This window comes from Amblyomma mixtum, chromosome 4 (assembly GCF_055824585.1).
Source record: "Amblyomma mixtum isolate Tamu chromosome 4, ASM5582458v1, whole genome shotgun sequence".
In the NCBI taxonomy this organism is placed as follows: Eukaryota; Metazoa; Arthropoda; class Arachnida; order Ixodida; family Ixodidae; genus Amblyomma; species Amblyomma mixtum.
Genome location: NC_143015.1, coordinates 66,361,271 through 66,386,120, shown reverse-complemented (window position 1 = coordinate 66,386,120; position 24,850 = coordinate 66,361,271). Strand labels below are relative to the sequence as shown.

Genomic DNA, 24,850 nt, shown 5'->3' with positions numbered 1-24,850 from the left:
CAGTCTCTCTCCCTTTCCCTCATGTCACCGAACTCCCTCTCCATGCTCCAGTAGAGAGGCTTCCAACGGTGGCTGGTGCCGCCACCAAACAATTTTTTACGCCATTCTACCACGACTGTGACAATAATGTTTGATTATTTAAGCACCGCTTGTTCCTTATTCCAAATGAGCAATTCTTGAAGCTAAAAATGGCGCAAAAGCAATAAAATGAACTTCTGAACTTTTCCACACGCACGCGGAAGGATGGTGGCTATCAGGCCTTCCTCCGTGACTTGAACACAGATGGCAGCACATTCACAGGAGTGGCAACTGCCTGGCACACAGGGCCTCCATGGCTCAGGGTAACACAGACACCTCTAGACACCTCGACTCCCGCCACCGGCCGGGTACCCACCGGTTTTCTCAAAATGGGTACAAGCTATGGCCCGGCCTGGTGCTCGGCTTACTAGGGCTACATTGCTTGGCAAAGGAGCCTGCGCCTTCAAATCCCGTCACTGTGGGCAGAGAGTCGTGTATATAAAAAGGGCCACAAATTGGGCTTATGCCGCACGAGGCGGACTTATGGTTGCTTGGCGGGGGAACTTATCACTCATCCGTCAAGGCAACTGTTTGGTCTAAGACCCTTTTCCCAAGCATTTCACCCTAGAAGAGCCGAGCACCAGGCCAGGGGAAATCTTGTACCCATTAAAGAAACCGGTGGGTACCCGGCGGCACTGGGGATCGAACCCAGCACCTCCCGAATGCGAGGCGGATGCTCTACCACAAGGCCACGCTTCGGTTGTGGCGGACAAAAAATCGGGGTCCTCATTCAGATGATGAAGAAGATCCTACCGGTTGGCCTTTTCCTCCTCTGAAAACACTCCCGGCACCAACATCGCGCACGCCTTCCTCATGGATAAGTTTTCTGTCACGATCCCAAAAACTTGGGTTTGAGGAATGCTGAAGTCATCAGCAATCATTTTGATACCCATTCTACGATCACTGTTAAGTAAATGTTTCCCTCGCTACACATTTTTGTTGGTCTTGCTGGTCGAAGGGCGTCTGAAGCGGTCATCTTCCTCCACTCTTTCCTTACCTTCTCGGAAAAGCTTGTGCCACTCAAAAACACCTGATCAACCCATGGAAGCGTCACCGCAGGCCTCCATAATCATGTTGTGAGTCTCTTCGCCCGTTTTACCAAGATTTACTCAAAATTTGATCGTGTATCGCTGATCCAGTAAACGCTCGACGATTCTGCGTGACGAGACGTTTCGACAGGGGTTCACAGTACAAGCGACCTCCTCTCTTCAACGGCCGAGAGCCGACTGCCGATTTTCCCTAGCATTCCCAATATCCCCCTTCAACGATCCTGCACGCGCAGACCACCTCTCGTCTGCCCGTTCGCCCAGGAAAAAACCAGTCCTACTACTTTCAGAACAGACCCTGTACAATGCACGAAGTTCACCTGTACAAACTAAAAAGCTTTCCTGCTTCAATGTAGGAATATTACTCAAATACCTTACTCGTCAGGGAACTCGCAACGACTGAAGTAATTTGATGGGCATTGTGACCAGGTTAAAACCTATGCATTCTACAATCAATGACTTTGTACCAACACTGGCGTCACAATGAGCCCCTCACAAGACCGCTGAGTCCACGGCAGTTCTTCTCAAACGAGAGTTGTAACAAGTGCCGGTCTGTAACAAAACACACTGCCCTTAACTGAGCTCCTTCTGCCCTGGCGGTGTGGGCAGGGCACTTTTATTTTTGTTTCTTTTTTAAAGCCCTTTCTAACATACGTCTATAGTGATGCTGCCATCACCATTACCTGGCAGATGTGAAGAAAATATTCACAGAATTGCTGCTGGGAAAAAAGTGACACAACTAAAGTTTGAAATAGACACAATCATTACAAGAAGATGTCGCGGCAACAAGCAACTTAGCAGGTGCAACAAGGGATCTTTAAATCTGCAGGAACTGCAGTGTAAGCAGCAAGACCATAGACAACTTGCAGAAAGCACACAACGGCTACTTATGCATATCTTTAAGGGGGGACGTGACTTTGAAGTCAAGAAAATTTCGGGAAAAAGAAATGAATTTGAGAAACAGCACATTTCATACCCATAAGGTTTCTCTAAATGTATTCCAGAACATTTTCCGTGAATATAACCCAGAAGTGACTTTGGAAAACGGTGTTCAGTCACTGTAGGTCACAAAAAACTGGCTGGGATCCCCGCGAAAACGCCAGTTTTCTAAAAAACATTTTTCTTGGCCCGACTACCCTGTTTGCAGAAAGCATGGCATGACGCTGCTTCATGGATTTTCATATGGTTTGTTGTATTGTGTCCTTTGAAAAATTTTTTGCACAGTGACATTTGTATATCTCCAAATTATTTTTTAATTTTTTCACTCTGTCATTAATTTGACAAGCCGGCAATGAGTGCAGTAGGCATGTATGGATATTTATTACTGTGTAGAAAAGCTCAGGTTGATAAAAATATTTGGAGAATGTCACAGAATCAGCTGTTTCTTTTGCTAAAAGCTCTGAGCTACTCTAGGCTTCTACCATCTTTAGTTGTATGTCAAATTTCTGCAACTTTGGTACAGCAATGAAGCACATAAGAATGTGTAGTGTCACAACTACTGAAGATATAGAAGAGAATCTGTATTTAGTCATTCAGTGCACTTCCCACTAAATGTGCCAAATTCCATCACTCTAAGCCAAAAAATTTAAAAAAATTTCTCCTCCAAAACATGCATCCCCCCCTTAAGCACAAAACTTCGAAGAGAGAGAAAAAAAATAGAACTGCCACTGCTCTCCAAAAAGTCATTGTAATGTTCGAGTGTAAGGTTTGCACGCAATATTTTTGCCAATTCTCATCGTTCAATGCAGCCCATATGATCTGGCACTGCACATGAGAAGACTGGGAGGTGTTTTAAGGTCTCTTTGATTTGGCTGCCCATTTTGCAGCAGTTCAGGTAGTGCAGCACATTCGCACTAACTGGCAGTGTACATACCTAGTGCCATTTGCCCTTCGGCACTGAGTCTGACACTGTGCTGCACTTCTGCACTAGCCTCATTACGAATTCTCATCTTGTGCAAGTAGTGCAAGGTTCTTGGCAAGCTCTGCCGCAGACCAGTAACAGACAGGCCATGCTTGTTTTAGTAAACAGTGTTGTCACATCAGCATTGGGCATGTCACAGGACGATGGTCGCCACATGGAGCATGACGGAGTGCATTTGTATAAGAGACTGAACGCAGGTGCAGTTTTCTTTAAAGCAGTATAGACACCTAACTTTTGGGTGCACACTTTCTAGCTTATGATGATGATGCGTAAGGCATTATTATATATGGATTACTGCCTGGTATTCTCCTATGACCGCTAAATAATTTATAATCTAATTTCTTTCTCGTGCTGTTTCGATTTCAACAGCCGCATGAGGACTGTGACGTCAAAGTGGGGTTACAGGTCACGTGAGGCACGAAACAACTGGAATATAATCGCCGCTTCCACATTGGTTGTGAGTAGTGAGTAGTGGAGTTTATTTTAAATAAAGTGAAGCTCAATGTTATCACGCAAATCTCATCACCTGCAACTGGTGGAAAACCGAAGACACTTTTCAGGTAGAATGGTGACATTCTGAACCATGCTAACAAACTGTCAAAGGTCTCGCATGACAGATTGAACAGCTAGCCTCTTGAATTCAAAGTCCAAGCATTACGTTACCACCTCTTCAAAGCCCCCACTGACTCAGTAACGGTCAACCCGGGCCACTCTGCACAACACAACAGGAAGGGAGAACTGAAATTCTTCACCACTGTCAGAATCAACAAGTTTCAAGGACACTGGCAATATATGTCTGACCTTGAACAAATGCAGAGCACAAAAATAGAACCATGCGACAAACACGAACACACAGCTGGCGCAGCAGACCTCCATGTAGCAAACAAACATTTCTGCACTCAATGCGCTGCCGCTGCACGACAGGGCTAGTGTCACGCAACACTTGCACTGCAACAACAGGTGCTACATTGGCACAGCACTTTTGTGCATCTGCGCACAAAGTGCAGCCATACTGAGGAGACCTTCAGTGCATAGTAACAGGACAGGTAATTTACGAATGAATGAATTTACAGGATACGAGCATTAAGCTATGGGTCTCTGCAGGTTGACAGCAGCTATCCTGAAATGTTCTGCCCCTGGGTACTTGGACTCCACTGATGCCTGTGCAATGAAAACACACAAAAGAACTACAGTACACAAATGCACAAAAATCATAACAGCACCGTTCAGCATATTATACGGTCGACAGTTATGCATTTGTAAGTTTAACAGTACCTTTTGCTGGGCTAGTTGGTGTGACATTGTGTTCAGAAAAGAAAAAACAGCGCTAAATTCTACACAAACCACACAGAAAGACGGACAGGACGGGCGCTGACGTCTTCACTTAAGCAAACCAAGTTTAACCAATCATGCAACAATCGCACCTGCCTCCATATTTCCGCCCTTAACACTTTGCTCACTCGTCTTGCGTGTCCTAATGAAGGTTTAACAAATCCAAAAAGGGCGCTGTTTAGCGCTGTTTAGCGCTGTTTTTTCTTTTCTGAACACAATGTCACACCAACTAGCCCAGCAAAAGGTACTGTTAAACGAACTTTCTTCTACAGTGGGCCCTTTCTTTTGTGCACCATCTGTTAAGCCCGACCCTTTGAAGATTGTGAGCGCCATCGCCTTTTCCACCTGCAGAGCAAGATTCATCGCATTTAGTCTCAAGAAAGGACTTGTACCAGCGGAAGTGAGTGCCCTTTTTGGATTTGTTAAACCTTCATTAGGACACGCAAGACGAGTGAGCAAAGTGTTAAGGGCGGAAATATGGAGGCAGGTGCGATTGTTGGATGATTGGTTAAACTTGGTTTGCTTAAGTGAAGACGTCAGCGCCCGTCCTGTCCGTCTTTCTGTGTGGTTTGTGTAGAATTTAGCGCTGTTTTTTCTTTTCTGAACACAATGTCACACCAACTAGCCCAGCAAAAGGTACTGTTAAACGAACTTTCTTCTACAGTGGGCCCTTTCTTTTGTGCACCATCTGTTAAGCCCGACCCTTTGAAGATTGTGAGCGCCATCGCCTTTTCCACCTGCAGAGCAAGATTCATCGCATTTAGTCTCAAGAAAGGACTTGTACCAGCGGAAGTGAGTGCCCTTTTTGGATTTGTTAAACCTTCATTAGGACACGCAAGACGAGTGAGCAAAGTGTTAAGGGCGGAAATATGGAGGCAGGTGCGATTGTTGCATGATTGGTTAAACTTGGTTTGCTTAAGTGAAGACGTCAGCGCCCGTCCTGTCCGTCTTTCTGTGTGGTTTGTGTAGAATTTAGCGCTGTTTTTTCTTTTCTGAACACAATGTCACACCAACTAGCCCAGCAAAAGGTACTGTTAAACGAACTTTCTTCTACAGTGGGCCCTTTCTTTTGTGCACCATCTGTTAAGCCCGACCCTTTGAAGATTGTGAGCGCCATCGCCTTTTCCACCTGCAGAGCAAGATTCATCGCATTTAGTCTCAAGAAAGGACTTGTACCAGCGGAAGTGAGTGCCCTTTTTGGATTTGTTAAACCTTCATTAGGACACGCAAGACGAGTGAGCAAAGTGTTAAGGGCGGAAATATGGAGGCAGGTGCGATTGTTGCATGATTGGTTAAACTTGGTTTGCTTAAGTGAAGACGTCAGCGCCCGTCCTGTCCGTCTTTCTGTGTGGTTTGTGTAGAATTTAGCGCTGTTTTTTCTTTTCTGAGCATTTGTAAGTGATTACTGAAAGCAATGGAAAGACACCAAGGGTATTTCCTCCTTCTTGGGCACCGGGTATTAGGGCACAAAATCACACAACATCCTCGTTCAAAACCACAACTCTGAGGGGCAGTTTTTTTATCCCAAAAAAGGCCCATGCGATACCATAGAGCCAGTGGTTGTCCATGAGACTTTCCGGCGCCTAATGCAGGCTACAGTTATATCGTCGTTACAGTCGCGTCCACAGGCTCCCGCAAGTAACAAGAGCGCATTATGAACGATTTTTTGGCTGTCTGATCTGCACTGGTCAGCGCTTATCGGCACCTATGACCTCGACATAACTGGCAAATTCCTCGTTGGCGTTGCTTAATTCGCCTCGCAGCTCTGGACCCTTCCTATCACCTGACAGTCGAAAAATCACCGTTATACATTAGTATACACCCGTGGAATGGTGTGAGGAGCCCGAGTGTGTCAGCATATGTTCAAGGGTACACATACAGCCAACATTACGGAGCAGGTGAGGGGCGAAACACTGCGGCTGAATCACAGAAGGGGAGGCCTTCTCAGCGGCGCTCGCGAGGTATCAAAAGAGTGCAGTTTGCCCGTGATTGCGGCTCCAGAGGCGCGCAGACACCAACAAGCAGGCCAGAGGCTTTGAACTGCACTTCAGGATTCGATGGTAGCCGTTGGGATTGTCCACGTCAAGCTTGACGCCAACCGTATGCTGTGTGAGAGCGTTTGCTGATCCGGGAAATTCCACCTGCGGCCGTAGTGTCAGCTGTGTCTGTATCATTGAACATATGCTAACACACTCGGGCCTCTCACACCATTCCACGGGTATATACTGATGTAAAACGGTGGTTTCTCGACTGTCAGGTCAGAGGGTGTCCGGAGCTGTGAGAATTAAGCAACGCCAGCAAGGAATTTGCCAACATAACTTATACCCTTCACAGCAAGGCTAGCCATATATGATAGCACAACCTCGCGACAGATTAATTCGCTATGCGACTAACGTTGTACCGTTATCACGCCAGATCACCATTCGGCTAGGCACCGGCGCGTGTAAGCAGGTGCACCGCCCCTCTCTCTCTCACAGCCCCCCCCCCCCCCCCCCCTCCCCCCTTCAGCTACCGTTTAAAAGCGCTGGCCGGTTACCAATCTGTAGTTTCAGCCAGCGTCTTTGCTTCGGCGGACGCGGTTGTTGCGACGCGCGTCTCTTTTTCACTCTTTCCTCTTATCTTTTAACTCTCCTCTATCTGCACATGGCAGCGGTGGTTGTTCGGCTTGTGCCAGCCGCAGGCCAACACCGTGCACTTTCCTTTTCATCCTTCTCGCAGTCGCAACAACAACCAATAAACGTCTTCCGATCCCAGCTGCCTCGGTGGACTGCCCGTCTCTTCGGGTGCTGCGTCTCGGCTTTGTAGCACTAAGCGCAGAGCGTCTCGGCCTGGCGTCTCGCCTAGCGTCTCGCCGGCAGCATAGCATCGCGGCGACTCGGCAACTAAGGGCAAATGTGAACACACACTCCCGAAAGTCACTGTGGTGTCTGTGTCAGCAAAACGGTCACATCAGAACTCGCAGCTGCAACCTTACGGAGTGTTACCACTTGCCCGCAGAAGAATGAGTTGCAGTAGCAGTTGCAGTAGCAGAAGAAGAGGGCTCACTCGGAAAGGTGTCACTGCGGCAAATCGATCTGCTACTGTGCCTGGACGTTTACGTAGTTTTGCACACTTCGATCGAAGCTTCAAAAAAAAAGAAACCGAAACCAGTCGCGCTTAGCACACTCATTGGGCTCACTAAGCACCCACAACAGCACGGCACGCTTTCACGAATCGCAAGCTGTGACTGAAGTGCATCGAACCATCCCCAGAGCTCTGCCGTAGACACATGCGTAGACACACGGATACGACTTCGTGAAGCATAAGTACAGCGGCTAGAGCATAAGCTTGCAAAAGAGGTTTCCGCCATGCTTTCCGCCATAGAGTTTCTTACTATTACCTAGAGGGAAAGCTGGCAAGCCGTCTATGGGCGGAGGGCGTATTCAGAGGAAGGTGATCCTTGTTGCGATTGGCCAACCGAGAACAGACGTCACTGCTCTACTCTACGTCACTCTGTGGGGACTTTTGGGGAACACTGCGCTTCAACCGACAGGGAAAATGTCAACTCTTCTTGAAAATCCTTGCTCAATATCCCAAGGTATCCCAAGGTGCATTTCTTGCTCGCTTGTTTTTTTTTATTTTTTTGCCTTGAGCATGGAGACGGGCACGTGCGATGGCGTTGCTTCAGCGGTTTGCGACAAGGCGTTCTTCAATACTAGTAATTTAAAAACACCCATCAAGGATATTCATGGGGAAGGACGCGGTTGTTGCTGCGACGCATCTTTTCTTTTTCTCTTTCCTCTGATCTCTCCTCTATCTGCACGCGGCAGCGGTGGTGGCTCGGCTCCAGCCAGTAGGCAGGCCTAGTACACTATAGGCAGGCCCATGCATCCTTCTCCCAGTCACAACAACAACATGTAGTAAGGCACGGCCGTTCTTGTGCGACTTACGTCCGAAGCATTTTGTCGCCCTTCGTGATCTGCGACGGCACCACGACTTCGAGGAAGAGGTGGAGAATCTAGTCTTCGACTCTAATAAAGGTAAGAAACGAAGTCTGCATGCACGCACTTTGTGATTAAAGCAATAAAGGGCCAAAGCGGGATGCAGTCGCGCGCTTAGATTACCGATTGAAAAGTTGCAGTTTATTGACTTTTCGAGTGCGCGCATTTTAAGTTTGTAAACACAAAGCGCGTTCTTTTTTTTATTTACGGGCTTACACTCACCTGGGGAAACTTGCATGTGGTTTTGTGCACGAAAACTTAGCGATGACATGCACGTTTTTTAAAGGAACCATGAAGATTTCAATGGGCTTGGTCTAGTGCGACAGATCTGCAGAGGTAGCCTTTGCGGGCATTCGAGTGAAATGTGAAACGTAACGTACTATAACCTTTGAAAGCCATGACTTGTCATAGTCATTTTGCACTTATTTGTAATGTAAGGTGTATAGTTTGTACAAAGTTTAGGTAGTCATAGTTTTGACTCCTAATCATTCTGAAGTGTAGCATGACTCAGCACTTTACTAGTAACATAAGGTGTGCAGAGTTTGTACAAAGTTGCGTAGTCATGCCTTGCACTCATGACTCGTCATTCTGCAACATAGCATGACTGTGCACTTTAATGCTTTGGCATTCTCGCTGGTAAGCAGTCTTATGTGTGTCTGCAGAATTTTTTTTTGGTGTCCTAGCTCTTCCATAAGCAAAGTGACAAGCAGTGCACTCTCTTTCATATTTAAAGTGGCCACTGCAGGAAAAAAACTGGTCCTTGCAGCAGACTCGCTGCTACAGGCCTTGCTTATGCTTTGTTGCAGGCATCTGCAATGTCTCGACAGGACACACAACATTGTCGCGGCATGCACTGGCTTAGCAGCGCTGAAGCCATGGCAATCGCAACATGCAGAAGTGTGTAGGAAGAATGCCCAGCATTGTTCTGCCTTTAGAAGTCAACAGCGCTGACCTGAATTTGTGGTCAAAGGACAGGGCCATGTAAAAGGTTGCTGTGCAGGAATGAGTTTTTGCAGGGTGTAGTAAAATTGAAATACTTCCATGTAACAGTCCGTGTAATAACTTAACCTAATAATTTTCTCCAAAAATTGTTCCCCATACGCTATAGCAGGAAAAAACAGTAAGCGAATGACTGATAAATTTTTAACAATAAAATAGCTGGGAAATGCAGTTCTGCACTGCAGGCAAAAGGCTAAAAATGTGAAGCTAAATCTGTGATTGTCATGCGCACTTGGCAGAGGCAGAGCGCCAGTAGTAGTGCGAGAGTACTGCATATGTGCCCACTCCATAGCACATGCATTTTTCATTAGTGTATGTAAAAAGTACAAACTTTAATTTGGCCTTGCTTTTCAAAAAATGAAAATAGTGTGATACACAAAAAATTGACAGAGAAGTTTTGCCGAAATTTTATAAACGTGCAAAAGCAGAATTTCATGAACATTGCCTTGTCTTGTTACTTTACTGTTGGCTTTCTAAGGATGCCTTATGCCGTTATTCATGTGCTATCATTGTGTACACGTTTTTATCAAAATGGAGCCCACCTTTGTTCACGCCTCAATTTTTAAAAATTTCTTTTTAGTCATGAGTGGTCATGGACTTAACATCATATGTTGGCATCGTGTCATAACTATGTTGCAATGCTGCTGTGAGGCTGTGGTTGCTATGTCGCCGTTGCTATGCTCTTGGCACAAACCCACATACACATCGCAGGATCTTGCTCGGGGTTTACCGTTCGGAATTGTGCTTTCACACTAATAATTAACTAATACTATGTGGAGTGCTTAGTTATGTTTACAATCTTTCTGTTTCAGGATTTTGCGCCTGGAAAGACGGAGAAGAAAGCAAAACTTGCTGCCATTTTATAGCTTCTACAGGAAAGAAGGAATGTGCACCAAGGGTTTTTAAACGCTACCTGCACTGCCACCATTCCGGCTCGTACGAAGAGCTTCCTATAGAACAGCGCCAAAGGCAGGAAAAGGGGCAAGGAAGCTGCAAAATTGGCAAACACTGCTTTGCTACTCTAGAGGTCATGGAGAAAGAGGGCAAGGTATATGTAGTGTTTCAAAAGAAACACTACGGACACTTCAATGAGGCCTGCCACCAAAGGCTGTCCCAGGATGATGCCAGAGGGCTTGCAGGTTAGCCACTCCTCTTGTACAAAGCATTTGTGCATGCTGTGTTGACTTTACCGGAATGTGAAAACGTTTAGAAGCTACACTCCACCAACCTTTCATAAATGGGAGACGAAAGTGCAATAGAAATGTATTTTAGGGGGAAGATATTGCTCATTAACTCGAGTGATCATTTCAATGATTTTTATTCTTCTGCGATGCATCTATGGCACAAAAGAGGTGGGACAACACGAAAATGCCTATTGTAAAGTGGGAGAAGGCATGTCCCACAAAACGAGGGGGCGGAAGAAGTTATAGTAGGGCACAGCTTAAGAACCCAGTGGCCAATGCCCCTCAAAGGAAGCCTGCCATCCAATGGCGTCGACCGATTCTCATGATGTCATGGTTAATCCTAGGGGGTAGCACTGCAGGAGGGTGGCAGATGAAAGGGGATTAGTTATGGCTTTAATTGGGTTAACTGATGAAAATCAGCTGACGCCATTGACTGGGGGGGTCTTCTTTAAGGGCCATCTGCCACTTCGTTCTCGAGTTGTATTTGACTGTAGTGCAATTCACTTGAGCCTACTTGGTCGCATCGAAGGGTGAAAAACAATTGATCCACGGCACATTGCATGCACAGCACAGTCTGTACGAACTTCATGCCGTTTAGTTTAGAGATGCTTTGTGGAAGGGGTCCAGTCTTTCAAACTGAACATAATTAGGAATGTCGTCTAGCACTGAACTACTCCAATGTCTGTTCTTTTGTTTTTCTGCTGGTTTCATTGACTATCCTAGGTCTGTCGCTCAATCGGCTGACGTTGAACTTCATCCGTAAGAAGTCGGCTTGAGCTCTATGAAACGTGTCTTGAATGACTGACAGTTGCACTCGATGCTAGCCTCTTTTTTTGGCTGCCTGTCAAAAGCGTAGGCATTTTGTTGCTGATCAAAGCAACGCCACCAGTCTAATGGTTGTATAAGGGCCATGTTTTTTCTCATAAGACAGATCGTCTGCAGTGAACTTTCATTAATTAGAATTATTTGGCTGTTTTGGCACTTCATCAGTAACTCTCGCAGGAACGGCTGTGGTTTGAGTGTTCAGCTACTAAGCTGGAGTACCCGGGTTAGAACCCGGCTGCGGCAGCTGAGTTTCGATGGAGGCAAGAGGTGCCCACGTGCTGCGCAGTGTCAGTGCCCAAAGATCCCCAGGCGGTCGAAATTATTACGGAGCCCTCCACTACAGCACCTTTCTCTCTTGCTTCTTTCACTCCTTCTTTCCTTCATGGCATGGTTGAGGCAGTTACTGCACCATTTCCTTTCCTCAAAAACCACTAACATAAAACACAAGCCTGCACAAAAGTTGAAATCGCAAAAAAAAAAAAAAAATGAACAAGCAGCATTTATATTTCAGTTTATGTATGACTGGCATGCCCTCCAATTGTCTCTTGACTTAGCAGCAGTCATTCAGGTGTTGAAACTGAAACAGCATGAGAAAAATATTCACTTAGAAATTATTCACCTGGCGTAAGTGAATTCTACATTGTGACTCGTGCACACTATTGTCTTGTGCACAAGTCCAAAGAAACAAAGTTCGCGTTCAAAAATTTGGTGTCTCTACTCCTTTAAAGGTTGCTGTCAGGCGAATCGGTGCATTTTTTGAATATGCAGAATGAAATGGGACAGGATGAGAAGCACATGTCCTTATTCTTTTCTTGTCCACATTTTCAGTGCTGTTATATTCCGCATTTATAACACGCTGTATATAACTTCCCTGTTTTGCATTGCAGTATGCAAGTTTAAACACTCAAGCTCATAAAAATAAAGTCCATCTGGCTTTGAAACAACCATTTTGTTGTGTGCTTTGCAGTGCCACAAAAGTGAAATGAAAGTAAGATGAACTGTGTGTCACCTGCGAAAAGGAACAAAGTGGAAGACGAAGGAATCCGACCAGAAGTATTTGTCACTTTATTACATGGCTGTAGGCAGATGAACCACCAGAGATGTTAACAGTTTTTTTCTGTACCATTTTCAGGCCGGTGAGCAGAAGGAATGCCAGAAAAAACCATCGTGCACAAACATCCGAGCAGGTACAAGTGGATCAAGCCCACGGATGCAACTTGTGACCACTAAGGACCTCCGTAACATTGCAGATAAGTTTAGGATTGGAAAAACAGAGCAGAGAGATCCAGACGATTTTAAGAGTGTTGAATTATGGGTCGAAGAAATGAGGGCAAAAAATGAGTCGCCACTGTTGTATTACAGGAAGAAGGGTGACCCCAACAGTCATGATGGTGACTTTGAGCTAGCATTAATGACGTTCCCACAACGAGAGCTCCTTTATGAATTGGGGGCAGCGAAACTGTGCACTGACTCCACCCATGGCATAAATAAGTACTAACTCCAACTGACAACCCTGCTCACAATTTCTCAAGATGCCTTTGGTATCCCGTGTGCCTACTTGATTTCAAAAAGGGTGAACACGGGCACTGTGGTGAGGTTTTTCGAGGCCATCAAAGAAAAAAACACAATACCATGTCAGGCATTTATGTCTGATGATGCCCCTGTTTATGGCAGTGCATGGGAGCAGGTGATGGGTCCCTTGAGGAGTCGACTGCTTTGCAGCTGGCAGGTGCTACACAACTGGAGCACGCACCTGAATACAGTCACAAACAAGGACTGCAGGAGTACAACAAGGGACATGCTGCACACTCTGATGAAGTGGACAGATGAGACTGAGTCTCAACAGTTGCTCCCTGCACTTCTTGGTATCCACTCCAAAGAGCATCAGCTTAATTGCCTTTGGCTTTGTCAGAAATTTTGAGAAAACATACGCAAAGAGGGCATGTCAGTGGGCTTACTGCTATCGGCAGTACATTGGATTAACAACAAATAATCACTTGGAGTCAAGGCACTGAAGTACTCTCACTTTGGTGGCAAGGTAAATGGGTGATTGGATACATTAATCAAAGTACTCTTCAATTTCACATCCGAAAAACTTTACAACAGGTGTCAAAGGAGGAGCAGACCACCGCAAATCTGCCCTATTTAGGAAGCATAAAGTGGGGATTGAGCTTTCTAAGTCCAGTACTGAGAGAGTGGGAGATGGCCAGTGGCATGTAAAGTCACAAAGTTTGGTGAACTTCAAGCACACAGTGGAAAGAACTAGCAAATTGTGCAGTGGCTGTGAGCTTCATTGTGAGCAGTGCGAGGCTTGCCACAACATGTACACAAGTATGTGTTGACCATGCAACGCATGTGCACATGTGCAAGCACATGCATGCTGTTGCTGTAATGGAGCTACACTTGTGTCAGATGCAGAGCAGCCAGAAAGTAGCATTTGACTGTGCTGGCATTTGTAGGCCCTGCCAGCTGAAGATGGCAGATTTCAGGTGAGGGATTAGGATTATGTTATGAGCTAGTTGGCAGGCTATTCTGACAAAGTGCTTTAGCATAGCAAGCTCAAGACACAGCAGGGAAGAGGAGTGCCATTTGCTAATTTTCTTGAAGCCCACATGGTCATGAGAAAGGTGCACCATCATATCCCATATCAAGCAGCACCATTGACGGTACACTACAGGCCTCTGGTATTTCTTTTCTAGTCATTCCTTTTTCCCGAAACTTTCCTCCTAGGAATGGAGAACTCATCCCGCCACGGCGCCTCAGTGGCTCTGGCGTTCTTAGACTGCTTACACGAAGGCTGTGGGTTTGATCCGGCCATAGCGGCCACATTTCAGTGGAGGCAAAATACAAAGATGGCCATGTGCTGTGCAAAGTCAGCGTGCATTAAAGGGCCCCAGGTGGTGTAAATTAATCCAGAGACCTCCATTATGGTGTCCCTCATAGCCCATGTGCCGCTCCCGAATGTTAAACCCGACAATTAAGAAATTGAGATATTTCAGGCCCCTCATTCCCTACTCAGAATCTGCTTGTGTGAGTACGCCCTCTCTGGCACTGCTCAACAGAGAACTTCTGACAATTGGCAAACATTTTTCATCTTTGGGAAATTAGTGCACTCATTTTCTTGTTCATACCTGCCTTGCATTCACTATAATTTTATTTCTTCGTCATCCCTGCTTGATTTCATTTTGTCTGCATGTGGTGCACTCATAGAGGCATGCGCTCTTCAATAAAATTAGTATGAAGTGTCGCTCCATGCTGCATTCCTCTTTGTTGCGTCGTGCTGTCACAGTGCACCGCCCTTTTAGGACATCTTGAGAAAAACAGCGCTTGCAGACAAAGGACCAGAACAAGGACACACACAAAAAAAACAGCGCAGTTGTGTGTCCTTCTCGTTTCCTTTGTCTGCAAGTGCTGTTTTTCTCAAGATGTACCCCAACCAACTCGCCCAGCAACACACCTTGCCTTTTAGGACAGTTGACAATATGTGGTTCCACAGTTCTGCAATGCATATGAGAAAAAGTATTCTTGACAAAAGGCTAAGCCGTAGCTGTCATCTTGCACACTGAAAGCTGCAGCGCAAAACTACTATTCATCTTATTTTGCAAAGAGAATACTGCTGCAACAGAAAAACAGTATTACTCATTTTTCAGAACATTGCTGGTGCAATTTGTGACACGAACTTATATTGCCATGGTAGAAACAGCCGTGAATAGCCTTCCCTCACATGATAAAGCACTTCATAAATGAACTTGCTTGGCTCTTACACAGTGTCTCTCCACCAGCCTTCCAAGCAATGAGCCTTCTGTTGTGTGATGGGAACACTGTGCCAACTTTGTTGCCTAGAAATTCTAAAATGCCCCTATTTGTCGAGAAGGCAGCTTAGATGAAACATATAGTGCCCAGTTAATGTCATTTCCTTTTTACTCATTAATGAAAAATGCTTCAAAGCCCAACTGCAACGAAATTATAATTTGGCTAGAATGCCTGTTAATGTGCTGGGTGTGTCATAAAACTAATCGTAACAAAGTTTCATGCTTCTGAGAAAACTGACACTGTTGCTACAAGTGTTTAAAAAGCTGTGTAGTAGACAACGTGGCATGTCCATATAGGCAGATACGGATACCCGAGTGCCATACGGCCTCATGTCTGGCCCATTGGGAATGAACAGATTAAGGACAGTGTAGAGTGAAAGGCTAGGGGCTAAAATGTGGCTTGGCAGTCATGGGTATGGTGCTGCGCCAAAGTTGTTAGGAATTTGTTTCAATCCTGCAGATGCTGATTTCTGTTTCCATTCCAGGTTTTTGTACACCATATTTACTTAAATAATGGATGCATTTGCATAATAAATGCTTTCCCTACATCAATCATCAAAATCTGGGGAAAGTTCAACTGACCACACCATGTTTTACACCATGTAATAAATGCACCAAACTTACCATTCTAATTTTTTCCCACAAGAAACTGCATCCATGATGCAAGTAACTGCAGTATTACAGGTTACAGATTGAAGCACTGTCAGCTGTATTATGTGGCCGCAAGACTGCCTGGCGCCATGTGAAGAGGAATGCTCCCAAGGCTCATCACATCACATTTACTCCAGTATCCACATATGGCACCCGTTTCATCCTGCACGTCACATTCACCTCGGGCTGTTGATAGCCTGCCAGCTAGATTAAGAATGTCACAAATAAAATGTCTACCTAACTGAAAACTGTGGTTGTATATATCGGAGATTTTTATTGACTTGTGGCAGTCTACCTGGACAGGTTATGGTAATGCAAGGCAGCCCATTATGCACAGCATATGAGTGCATAGGCGCCACAACTTCTCATCTTTTCCAAGGGTTCATGTTTTGCACTATTGGGTGTGACCCGACCCATCTTTCCACAGTCCTCGCGTAGTTAATAATAAAGTGCTCCTAATCCTTTTTTGACAGTCAAAATGTATTTTCCTAGGCATACTGGCAATCTGCAATTTGTATTTCTCCACAGATTTGGTACTTCTGAGAAGTTGGACGGTCATTTTATAAATGATATATTTTTAATAAGCTAGCAGATACTATTCTTGATTTAAACATTTGCAGGCATATATACGCTGCCATTGTTTGCCTTGATAAATACTGTGTCCATTGTGTAATCATAGTACAAACACGTTAATAGATTCTAAAGGATGTTAATGCTGCTTAATTACGCCGTACAAGCCCAGCTGTGGCTTTGGAAAGCTGCCCTTCCTTGGACTCTGACATTAAATACAACTTGTACTTGGGAAAGACTAATCTTACTGTGAGTGTAACGACAAAATTAAACAAATTCCATTAGACGCTGGTATGACCCCGCCTGCGGCAGTTGTATTCCGATGGTGACACACAACAGGCCCAGATGCTGTGCGATGTCGGAGCACGTTAAGGGCCACTGTTGGTCGAAATTACTGGATCCCTCCACTGTGGCGTCCCTCATAGCCTGAGTCGCTTTGGGACGTTAAACCTCGTAAGCCAAAGTTAGCATTATGTTCCTGCCGGACCGAGCAGCCACTGACAGGGTAAGACTGTACGAATGGGTACCATCAATCACTACGTGACACCCCCACTCCACTCACCCGATGAAATCCCATCCATCAGTGACACATCCACTCCACCCTTCGACTCAGATTTGCAACCGCTTGCCAACCGCCTCCTCCCGCCCTCTCTTCTTCCCTCTTCCCTGCAATTTCGTGAAGGTGGATTTCACTCCCTCCACTCTGTCACCTGAGGCTTCAGACCGACGGATTATTCCAACATGGGGGTTCTGATGCTGATGCACTAAAATGATATTTTTGAAAGACAGCTACAGTTTGTTACATGTTAAGGAAAAGAGTACTCGCTGTACCATGCAAAATGCGAGATCATTCCCTGGTGTGCACACGCTGCATCACAAGGAAGTACATTTGGCACCTAAATTGAAATGTGCAGTATAGCGAGCAGTTAGCACCAGGTGCTGTACACAGACACGAGCACAAAATGAACACGCTTATTACCAGGCCCTCTCTGTGCACCCTCCCTATACATAGTGTGAAGACTGCTTTTGAAGCTAAGGTTGGTCACATTGCAAAGAAATAAAGACAGCATGAACATGAGAACCGGACACACATCACTGACAGAAATCTCGACAGTCGGTGCTGTGTGTCTGGTTCCCGTGTCGTCCCTTTCTGTTCGGCGACCAACCTTAACTAGAACAAACAACTTGCCCGAACCCTTGCTTTTGAAGCATTGCATGCAGTAAGTAGCACGCATTACAATGCACAGACTGAGCCATGTGTGTTATTGTATCAGCAGTAAACCACGTGCAAAAAAAAAAAAATCAACAGCCAATAACTACAGTCGGTAAAGCGAAATTTGAGCGCAGCTCTTCACATATTTTAGTTTTGCAGTATGCTGAAGTAAAGAATTCCAGAGAGCCACCTGCCCCAGCGAGAGGCAGTGATAGGCGACATTTGGCCCTGAGCACTTGGCTACCACATACTTTGTATAGACAAGTTCTGTCCCGCCTCATACGAACACCAAAACACTTTCTTGAATATCTTTTTCAATGAAGGCAAATACACTGGCTTACACAAACATCGAAATTACTTGCTATTACATCTTAATAAAGTGTTCAGTGTCACACTATTACGATGCTATATATCAATTTATGCATGCCAGCACATCATCTCTGGCTGAGAAAGATCTGACAAATCTTGCTTTTTGACAGTATGTGGGCACAGAGTCATTGATTGCACAGACCAAATATGACTATACCAACAGAACGTGAACTCAGAGGATTACCTTAGAACTCATGTGCCTTTGAAAACATGCAGTGAACATGGAAACAATTTTATTTTTAAGGTGCGCCGCCCAGCGTATGCACATGCGTTCAGTGCACTCTTTCTGCGCCATGAAGGACGACTCGGTCTCAAGAGCAGAAGTACACACTGCCAGTGCATTCCAGGACATTTAATTCAGATAGGTACTACATGAGACGTAAGCAACGTATCTATAGCGTTCGCACCGTGCAGCTTTATTGCTTCGCTCTGTCCCGAGCATTTTTCAGTCCACTGAGGTGGTTGCGAGCCACAGGTGGGTTAGTCTTGCGATTATTCTGCCGGCAATTGCTTCTCTCTGTGATCTAGCAGATCTACGCCACCTCGCACCCACAACAGTCGTCAACTGGTACTGTCGCCATTCGGTGTCCAGATCAGTGTCTTGAAGGATCGAAGGCGGGCTGGAAACGACATGCTGCAATGTTCTCCAACCCTTGCATCACAAGAAAGTCAATGCGACGACATATCACAGCCCACGCACTGCATCGTGATGATTATAACAAGAGTTATATGCACAGATATTTTCCAGAACGAGCTGGAAACACCCAGATCAGGGACGCCAGTACTGGACGGCGCGGGCTTGCGTCCTGCTCACTCACCTTTAGGGACGCATGGGAGGTAAACACGCATTCCATAGGCGGTCTACTGGTCACAAACAAAAAAAGGGGCAAATTTAAAGAACTACACACGCCACAAAGACGAGACACCGACGAATACTTCACTCGCAACAGCCGCCGACCGCGATTCGAACGTACGTAAACAACCGCCATGTTGTTTTTTTTTCTTCTTTGCTAACTGACTATAGGGGGCGCTGTAAGAGCGCTAGCATCATCATCATCGCGCGTTCCCTCAAAGAAAAGTAAATACAAATAGCCCAAACCAGCAATAAACTAGAAAAAAGGCATTAAACGTTAAAAATTGCAACATAAATAAGAAAGTCATTTATGCAGTTGACGAAAATCAACACACTCATTCAAAGGAAACGCCAATAAAATTGATTCATAAAAATAAAACAAAAATATAAATATGCATGTTTTCTTCTCCTTGGTTTTGACTAAAGCTAGGACGTGCGACTATTTTTTGGCAGTTTTCTAAATCGGGTCGCCCAGTGCGACCATAAGAAAATTAAGGCAAGAAAACTGAAAACGTAACAGGGGCACTTAAGGGTCAACATTGCATCGTCACAATATGCACGCTTTCTCTCTTGTTGCTCATCCCAAGCTTGAATGCATGTCAATTTGCTGTTTCAAAGCAGAATGGTCTTCTATCGTTGTAGCGGATTGAACCGAACCAAATGTACTGTCATGAACAAAGCGGTCACATAACTTTAACTTATGCAGCTCAAACTCACATTATTTATTATTTGAGTTTAGTTTTAATGACATGAAAGAACCACAAGTACCATTATAAAAGGTATTTTTCATCAGAGCACTTCGGATGGACTAGAAGCCTTACTCCCAACAGTGTGCAATAAAGCCATTTACACAAATCATGTTGGCAGCAATGTTGAAACTGTGTGCGTCCACCTTACTTGAAACTGCAACATATGCAAGACAGACAAAATTTTACCATTCAAAATCATAATGTGCCGAGATATTGCTGCAATCTTGAACGTAACCACGCTTGCCATTACAATCAAAATGACTCAACAGCACATGCAAACATGAGAATTTTTTCTTCACAGACATTTTGACACTACATTTAGTTCACTATTTATGCAACTTCCGTTTATTTACACGATGGACACAAATATTCACATGCACGCCAGTCTTAGCATGAGTGCCATGCATTAGTAATTGTCAATATGCACCCCGGCACACATTGTGCATTTGCACATTAAAACGCTCATGAAAACTCAACAAGTGCTCAGCAATTACTGCAGCTTAAATGGTCAAGCACACAGAACACGTCAAAGTTATGGTATGGTATAGAATATGGGGTTTAGCGTCCGAAGGCAACATGGGTTATGAGGAACGCCATAGTGCAGCGCTACGGATTAATTTTGACCACATGGGGCTCTTTATCGAGCACTGATGTCACTCAGTACACAGGCGCCTAGCATTTCGCCTCCACTGATAGGCAGCTGCCGCAACTGGGATCGAACCCGTCCTTGGGAACAGCAGCGGGCACCCTAACCACTCGGCCATTGCGGCGGGGCGACGGCTGACCACATTATAAGCAACCAAAAGTCCAGGTCTCTGCTTTATGTCTTACATGTTGCCTAGGTATCTTCTACTTTTACTATATCTGCAATCTAAAAATTAACGATAGACAACTTCCCCACTCCATCTAAATTACTATAATTGTCCCATGCCCTTCTTCGTTTGCTACACACTTGAGCTTATAATTTTTGGCTAGTTTTATCAAGGTGTCATACAAGTGTAACAGCTGCCACAGTATGAATTGTGGATTCTAAGAGAAAAAAGAACTCAAATTTAGCACTACTTTGAACAAAAATATTCAGCCAATATATGCACAACAGGCATACACCAATAACATTTCTACCGCAAAACCGTGAACCCACCGTACCGAGGAACAGTAATAGAATATCACTGGCCGCCGCGGTGCCTCAGAGGTTATGGTGCTTGGCTGTTGACCCGAAAGACGTGGGTTCGATCCCGGCTGTGGCAGTCGCATTTCGATGGAGGCAAAATTCTATAGACCCCTACAAAAATTTTATTAGTCACCCCTTATCGTGCTAATATGCAGGTACCAATTATTTCTGTAACGTACCTCTCATCATTTCTGTAATACCCGTTACTAGGTCTTCAAGAAAATAATAAACTGAAATGTAGCAAAGAGCTGATGGTTGTCTTTTCATACAACATTCTTCACAGCAGCTCTGCTTCTGAAAGGAGCACCTCATTCTTTGTGGACTCAACTAGTTTTCTTCTATTTTAATCACCATGAGGTCAGAGTACTCCAGTAACACACTGAATCCTGATATGCTACACTCTAGTGAGCCAGTTTCACAACTCTCATAAAAGAATGATGAACTCAAAGGTCTGCCACAAACATGTCATGGGCTACATCTTTAATGGAGTAGAGAAACCAAATTTTTGGATACACATTTCTCTTTACATTGATGCACTAGGCAATGCTGTACACAAGCCACCATGTGGATTTTAACTTTGTCAGCTAAATAATTTACAATTTAATTTTTTTTCTTGTGTCATCTGGTTTCGGTTTTTAACAGCCGAATGACTGCTCTGAAGTCAGATACATTTTCAGGTCACATGAGGCACGCAAAAAGAGATATAATCGCTGCCTGTTCACTTTATGTGACTCCAACTCTTAGACAGGTTTGTGCACGAGTTGATGCAAATAACAATGAACAAAACTGCAATAATACTGCTGTCTTTGTATGCCTCACATGACCTGAACACATCCCTGACATCACAGTCGTCGTTCGGTTGTTTAAGCTAAATGAGTGCGAGAGAAAAAATGCAATTATAAATATATTGCCTCTTGTTGTCGCAATCCATGCAGCTGTCTAGTCTTTCTAAAATACTGCGCATCATTCTAACCGAAAGAAACAACTAAAATTTTGTTGTCTCTACTCCTTTAATACCTACTGGGCCTTGACAATATAAAAAGCACCTATACATATCAGCGAACTGAGCTGCCAACCTTCAAAAATGTATCCACAAGCTCTTTTCACATTGTGCTTTTAAATATGTTGCCTCATACTCGTGATATACATATGTTCTGACTGTGCACATTACAAAAACAGTAATTCAGGAACCAGCAGACCCACCCATTCAGCAGCATGGCAAGCGAAGAATGAAAATTAGAATGCAGGTAGAAAGAAAAGGCACACAGCTTTTTCAGACCTTCTAATTTGAATACTTCAAACTTATGTGGCCAACTGTAAATGTTTCCTTATTGAAATCCCACACTCCTTTAGACGTTTGCCATAAACCAGAAAAAATTTGTCAAAATGCTTCCCTCTAAAAGGAACAACCAAATATAAGCAGACAAGCCATGTTTACATTTCATGCATTTTTAAGCGCTTCACTGTATGCACAGAAGCATGTCACATGCATGGCGTGTTGATGTTTGGTTTATGCTGCTTCTTCACTTTATATTGAAAGGTCATGGCTATTCTTTTTTTTGTGTGTGTGTCCATTGCCCCACAGAGCTGCCGTCTATGGAGCAAGCTTATTTGCATTTAAAGGTCGCTTGCCTAGTCACTGCTGACTCCACACAAAACAGATTTTCCACTCAAAACTGGCAATGTGCAGTAAAAGCAGGCGTGCAATTAATGTGACACCTCATACACTTCGTAATGATGCATGCAGTGGCCTACATAAGGCCAAGCCAGCATGCTATTCATGTATGCGCACAAATTATATTCACTTATACAATGCTAATGTCAAAAAGAAACCCTTCTAGCTACAAATGCTAGCACAAAGTTAATGCAGCGCATTACAGCACGCATGGCATCCAACGTCCCTGTACAACATACTTTTACTAATAAGGCTAAAACAGTGCACCCTGCACAAGGATGAAGGAAGATGAGACAAGACGCAGCATCTTCCTTATGCAGGTGTGCTGTTTTTGCCTTATTATGTCATACCAACTTGCCCATCAGTCTGTGTTTTTACTAACTACTGCAGCGGAAAAAAACAGCTGTGAAATTTGGAATGCATTCATGGCGTCTAGAAATTGAAGCTCAGAAAATGTAACACACAGAAAGTGCAAGAAACTGATCATCCGGAGTGTTTACGTTTCTCTCTGTGTTTCTCTCCAAACAAACCCAAGGGCCACACTGGCTACGCGGATGCTGAAAGCCTAAGTCAAGCCTCCCACTTCATCACAAACCATTACAAAAATGACAGAGCAAGCAAAACAAGTTTCGGCCTTGTCTGGCTTTATTCCAATGCTGAACGTTACAAGAAATACACCAAGAACCACATGCTCTACTTAATGAGAATAAAAACACTTCACCAAATAGATAAAAGAAAAGCAGCTTTCTAGATATTCAAAGGTTCGGTGGTGTGACCATACTACGACATTTGCTAAACGCCTATCAGCGAAGAAAGCGGCGTACGGATCATGTGGCACGATGCGTCGCGTTGCGTGAATTAAGTCTCTCTGCGGGCAACGCTACGGTGTCGGGCAGAGTTTCGTACTGCAGGCATATTAAACATTAAGACGGAAGATGTGTTGTCCTTTCAAAGGCTAGCGTGTACGCTAGCCTTTGAAGTACGCTAACATTGCCTCCTTCTAGAGGAGGCAATGTTCAAACACGAGATACAATACCGAAAGGTGCCGAAGAGAACTGAAGCACCGCCTTGCAAAACGTCTCTAGGGGCTTCCGATATCACACCACGGCTGGAACAGGTCGCACTGCAAACTTGCATAATAAAGACAACACTAGGGCACTGGGGTACAAGTCCGGACGTTCCATTGCACCAACCTTTGATGACTTTCACGGCAGCACTTACTCCACACGTCAATGCACCGCGCGGTAAACAGCCATCGCAGCAATGTCAACAAACCACCGTGGCGTTGGCGATCGATGGTCACCGTGGCAACCGTGGAGACGCCAGCGACCTAGAAACTATGGCTAGGGACGTTTCAAAATTTTGCGACGCCATTTTTACCTAATTTTGTAGCAAAAAGTACCCAGAAATGTACCTAAACAAACGCCATTTTGGAATGACGTCATTAAAAGTCACGTGACATGAGGATCGTCTTCCTCCATTTAGCCTTACGCGTCTATGGGAGTTTGCATGGAGACCCCACGTGACCACCTCAGCCACCATGGCGTAAGGCTAAATGGAGGAAGACGATCCTCATGTCACGTGACTTTTAATGACGTCATTCCAAAATGGCGTTTGTTTAGGTACATTTCTGGGTACTTTTTGTTGCAAAATTAGGTAAAAATGGCGTCGCAAAATTTTGAAACGTCCCTAGATAGTTTCTAGGTCGCTGGCGTCTCCACGGTTGCCACGGTGACCATCGCTGTCATCGCCGACGCCACGGTGGTTTGTTGACATGGCTGCGATGGCTGTTTACCGCGCGGTGAATTGACGTGTGGAGTAAGTGCTGCCGTGAAAGTCATCAAAGGTTGGTGCAATGGCGAGTAATATTGACCGCGCTAACGTCCGGACTTGTGCCCCAGTGCCCTAGTGTTGTCTTTATTATGCAAGTTTGCAGTGCGACCTGTTCCAGCCGTGGTATGATATCGGAAGCCCCTAGAGACGTTTTGCAAGGCGGTGCTTGACTGAATTTGAGGTCACTTCAGTTCTCTTCAGCACCTTTCGGTATTGTATCTCGTGTTTGAACATTGCCTCCTCTAGAAGGAGGCAATGGTTTGAAGCATTGGATGAGTGTCGAAAATTATGTTTCCTTGTGTTGCGCGTAACTGATTCTGACCTGTACGTACTGATAGGATGAGCTCGTATGCATAAAAATGGTGGATACTGCGAGCCATTTGGCAGTTGCGGTACATATAAACTATGTTCCTGGAGTCCTGCATGTATGCCCACCGGCGACAAGCTATGCTAAAAAAAAATTAAAATGCGGAAGGAAGGCGGACTGGACGTACTACACGCTAGCCTTTGAAAGGACAACACATCTTCCGTCTTAATGTTTAATATGCCTGCAGTGTCTACCCACCAACTAGCCAAGCTGTAATGGATT

General features: G+C 44.9%; 1 protein-coding gene and 1 long non-coding RNA gene across 4 annotated transcripts in view; one reads left to right on the top strand and one right to left on the bottom strand.

Moving 5' to 3' along the window:
• LOC149346701 (uncharacterized) overlaps positions 1-23,914 on the bottom strand; it is a 28,696-nt gene extending 4,782 nt beyond the window's left edge. The window contains exons 1-2 of one of the 2 annotated variants that reach the window (XR_016292451.1): positions 18,799-23,914; positions 14,743-17,064 (exon numbers count right to left, since the gene is read on the bottom strand). Coding sequence is in view for 1 of the 2 variants with exons in the window: in XM_089586602.1 (XP_089442728.1) it covers positions 18,799-18,829 (31 nt within the window). In the remaining variant the exon portion in view is untranslated. Of the gene's footprint in view, positions 1-14,742; positions 17,065-18,798 lie in introns of those variants that run through there. The other variant, XM_089586602.1, reaches the window with a different exon arrangement.
• LOC149346702 (uncharacterized) lies at positions 7,971-15,800 on the top strand. 2 transcript variants are annotated; one of them, XR_016292456.1, is made up of 4 exons: positions 7,971-8,396; positions 10,169-10,495; positions 12,333-12,418; positions 12,498-15,800. It is a non-coding gene; the product is annotated as an uncharacterized LOC149346702 (long non-coding RNA). The 2 variants fall into 2 exon arrangements; XR_016292457.1 differs by lacking the exon at positions 12,333-12,418 and having other exon boundaries at positions 7,972-8,396.
• Positions 23,915-24,850: the final 936 nt, after the last annotated feature.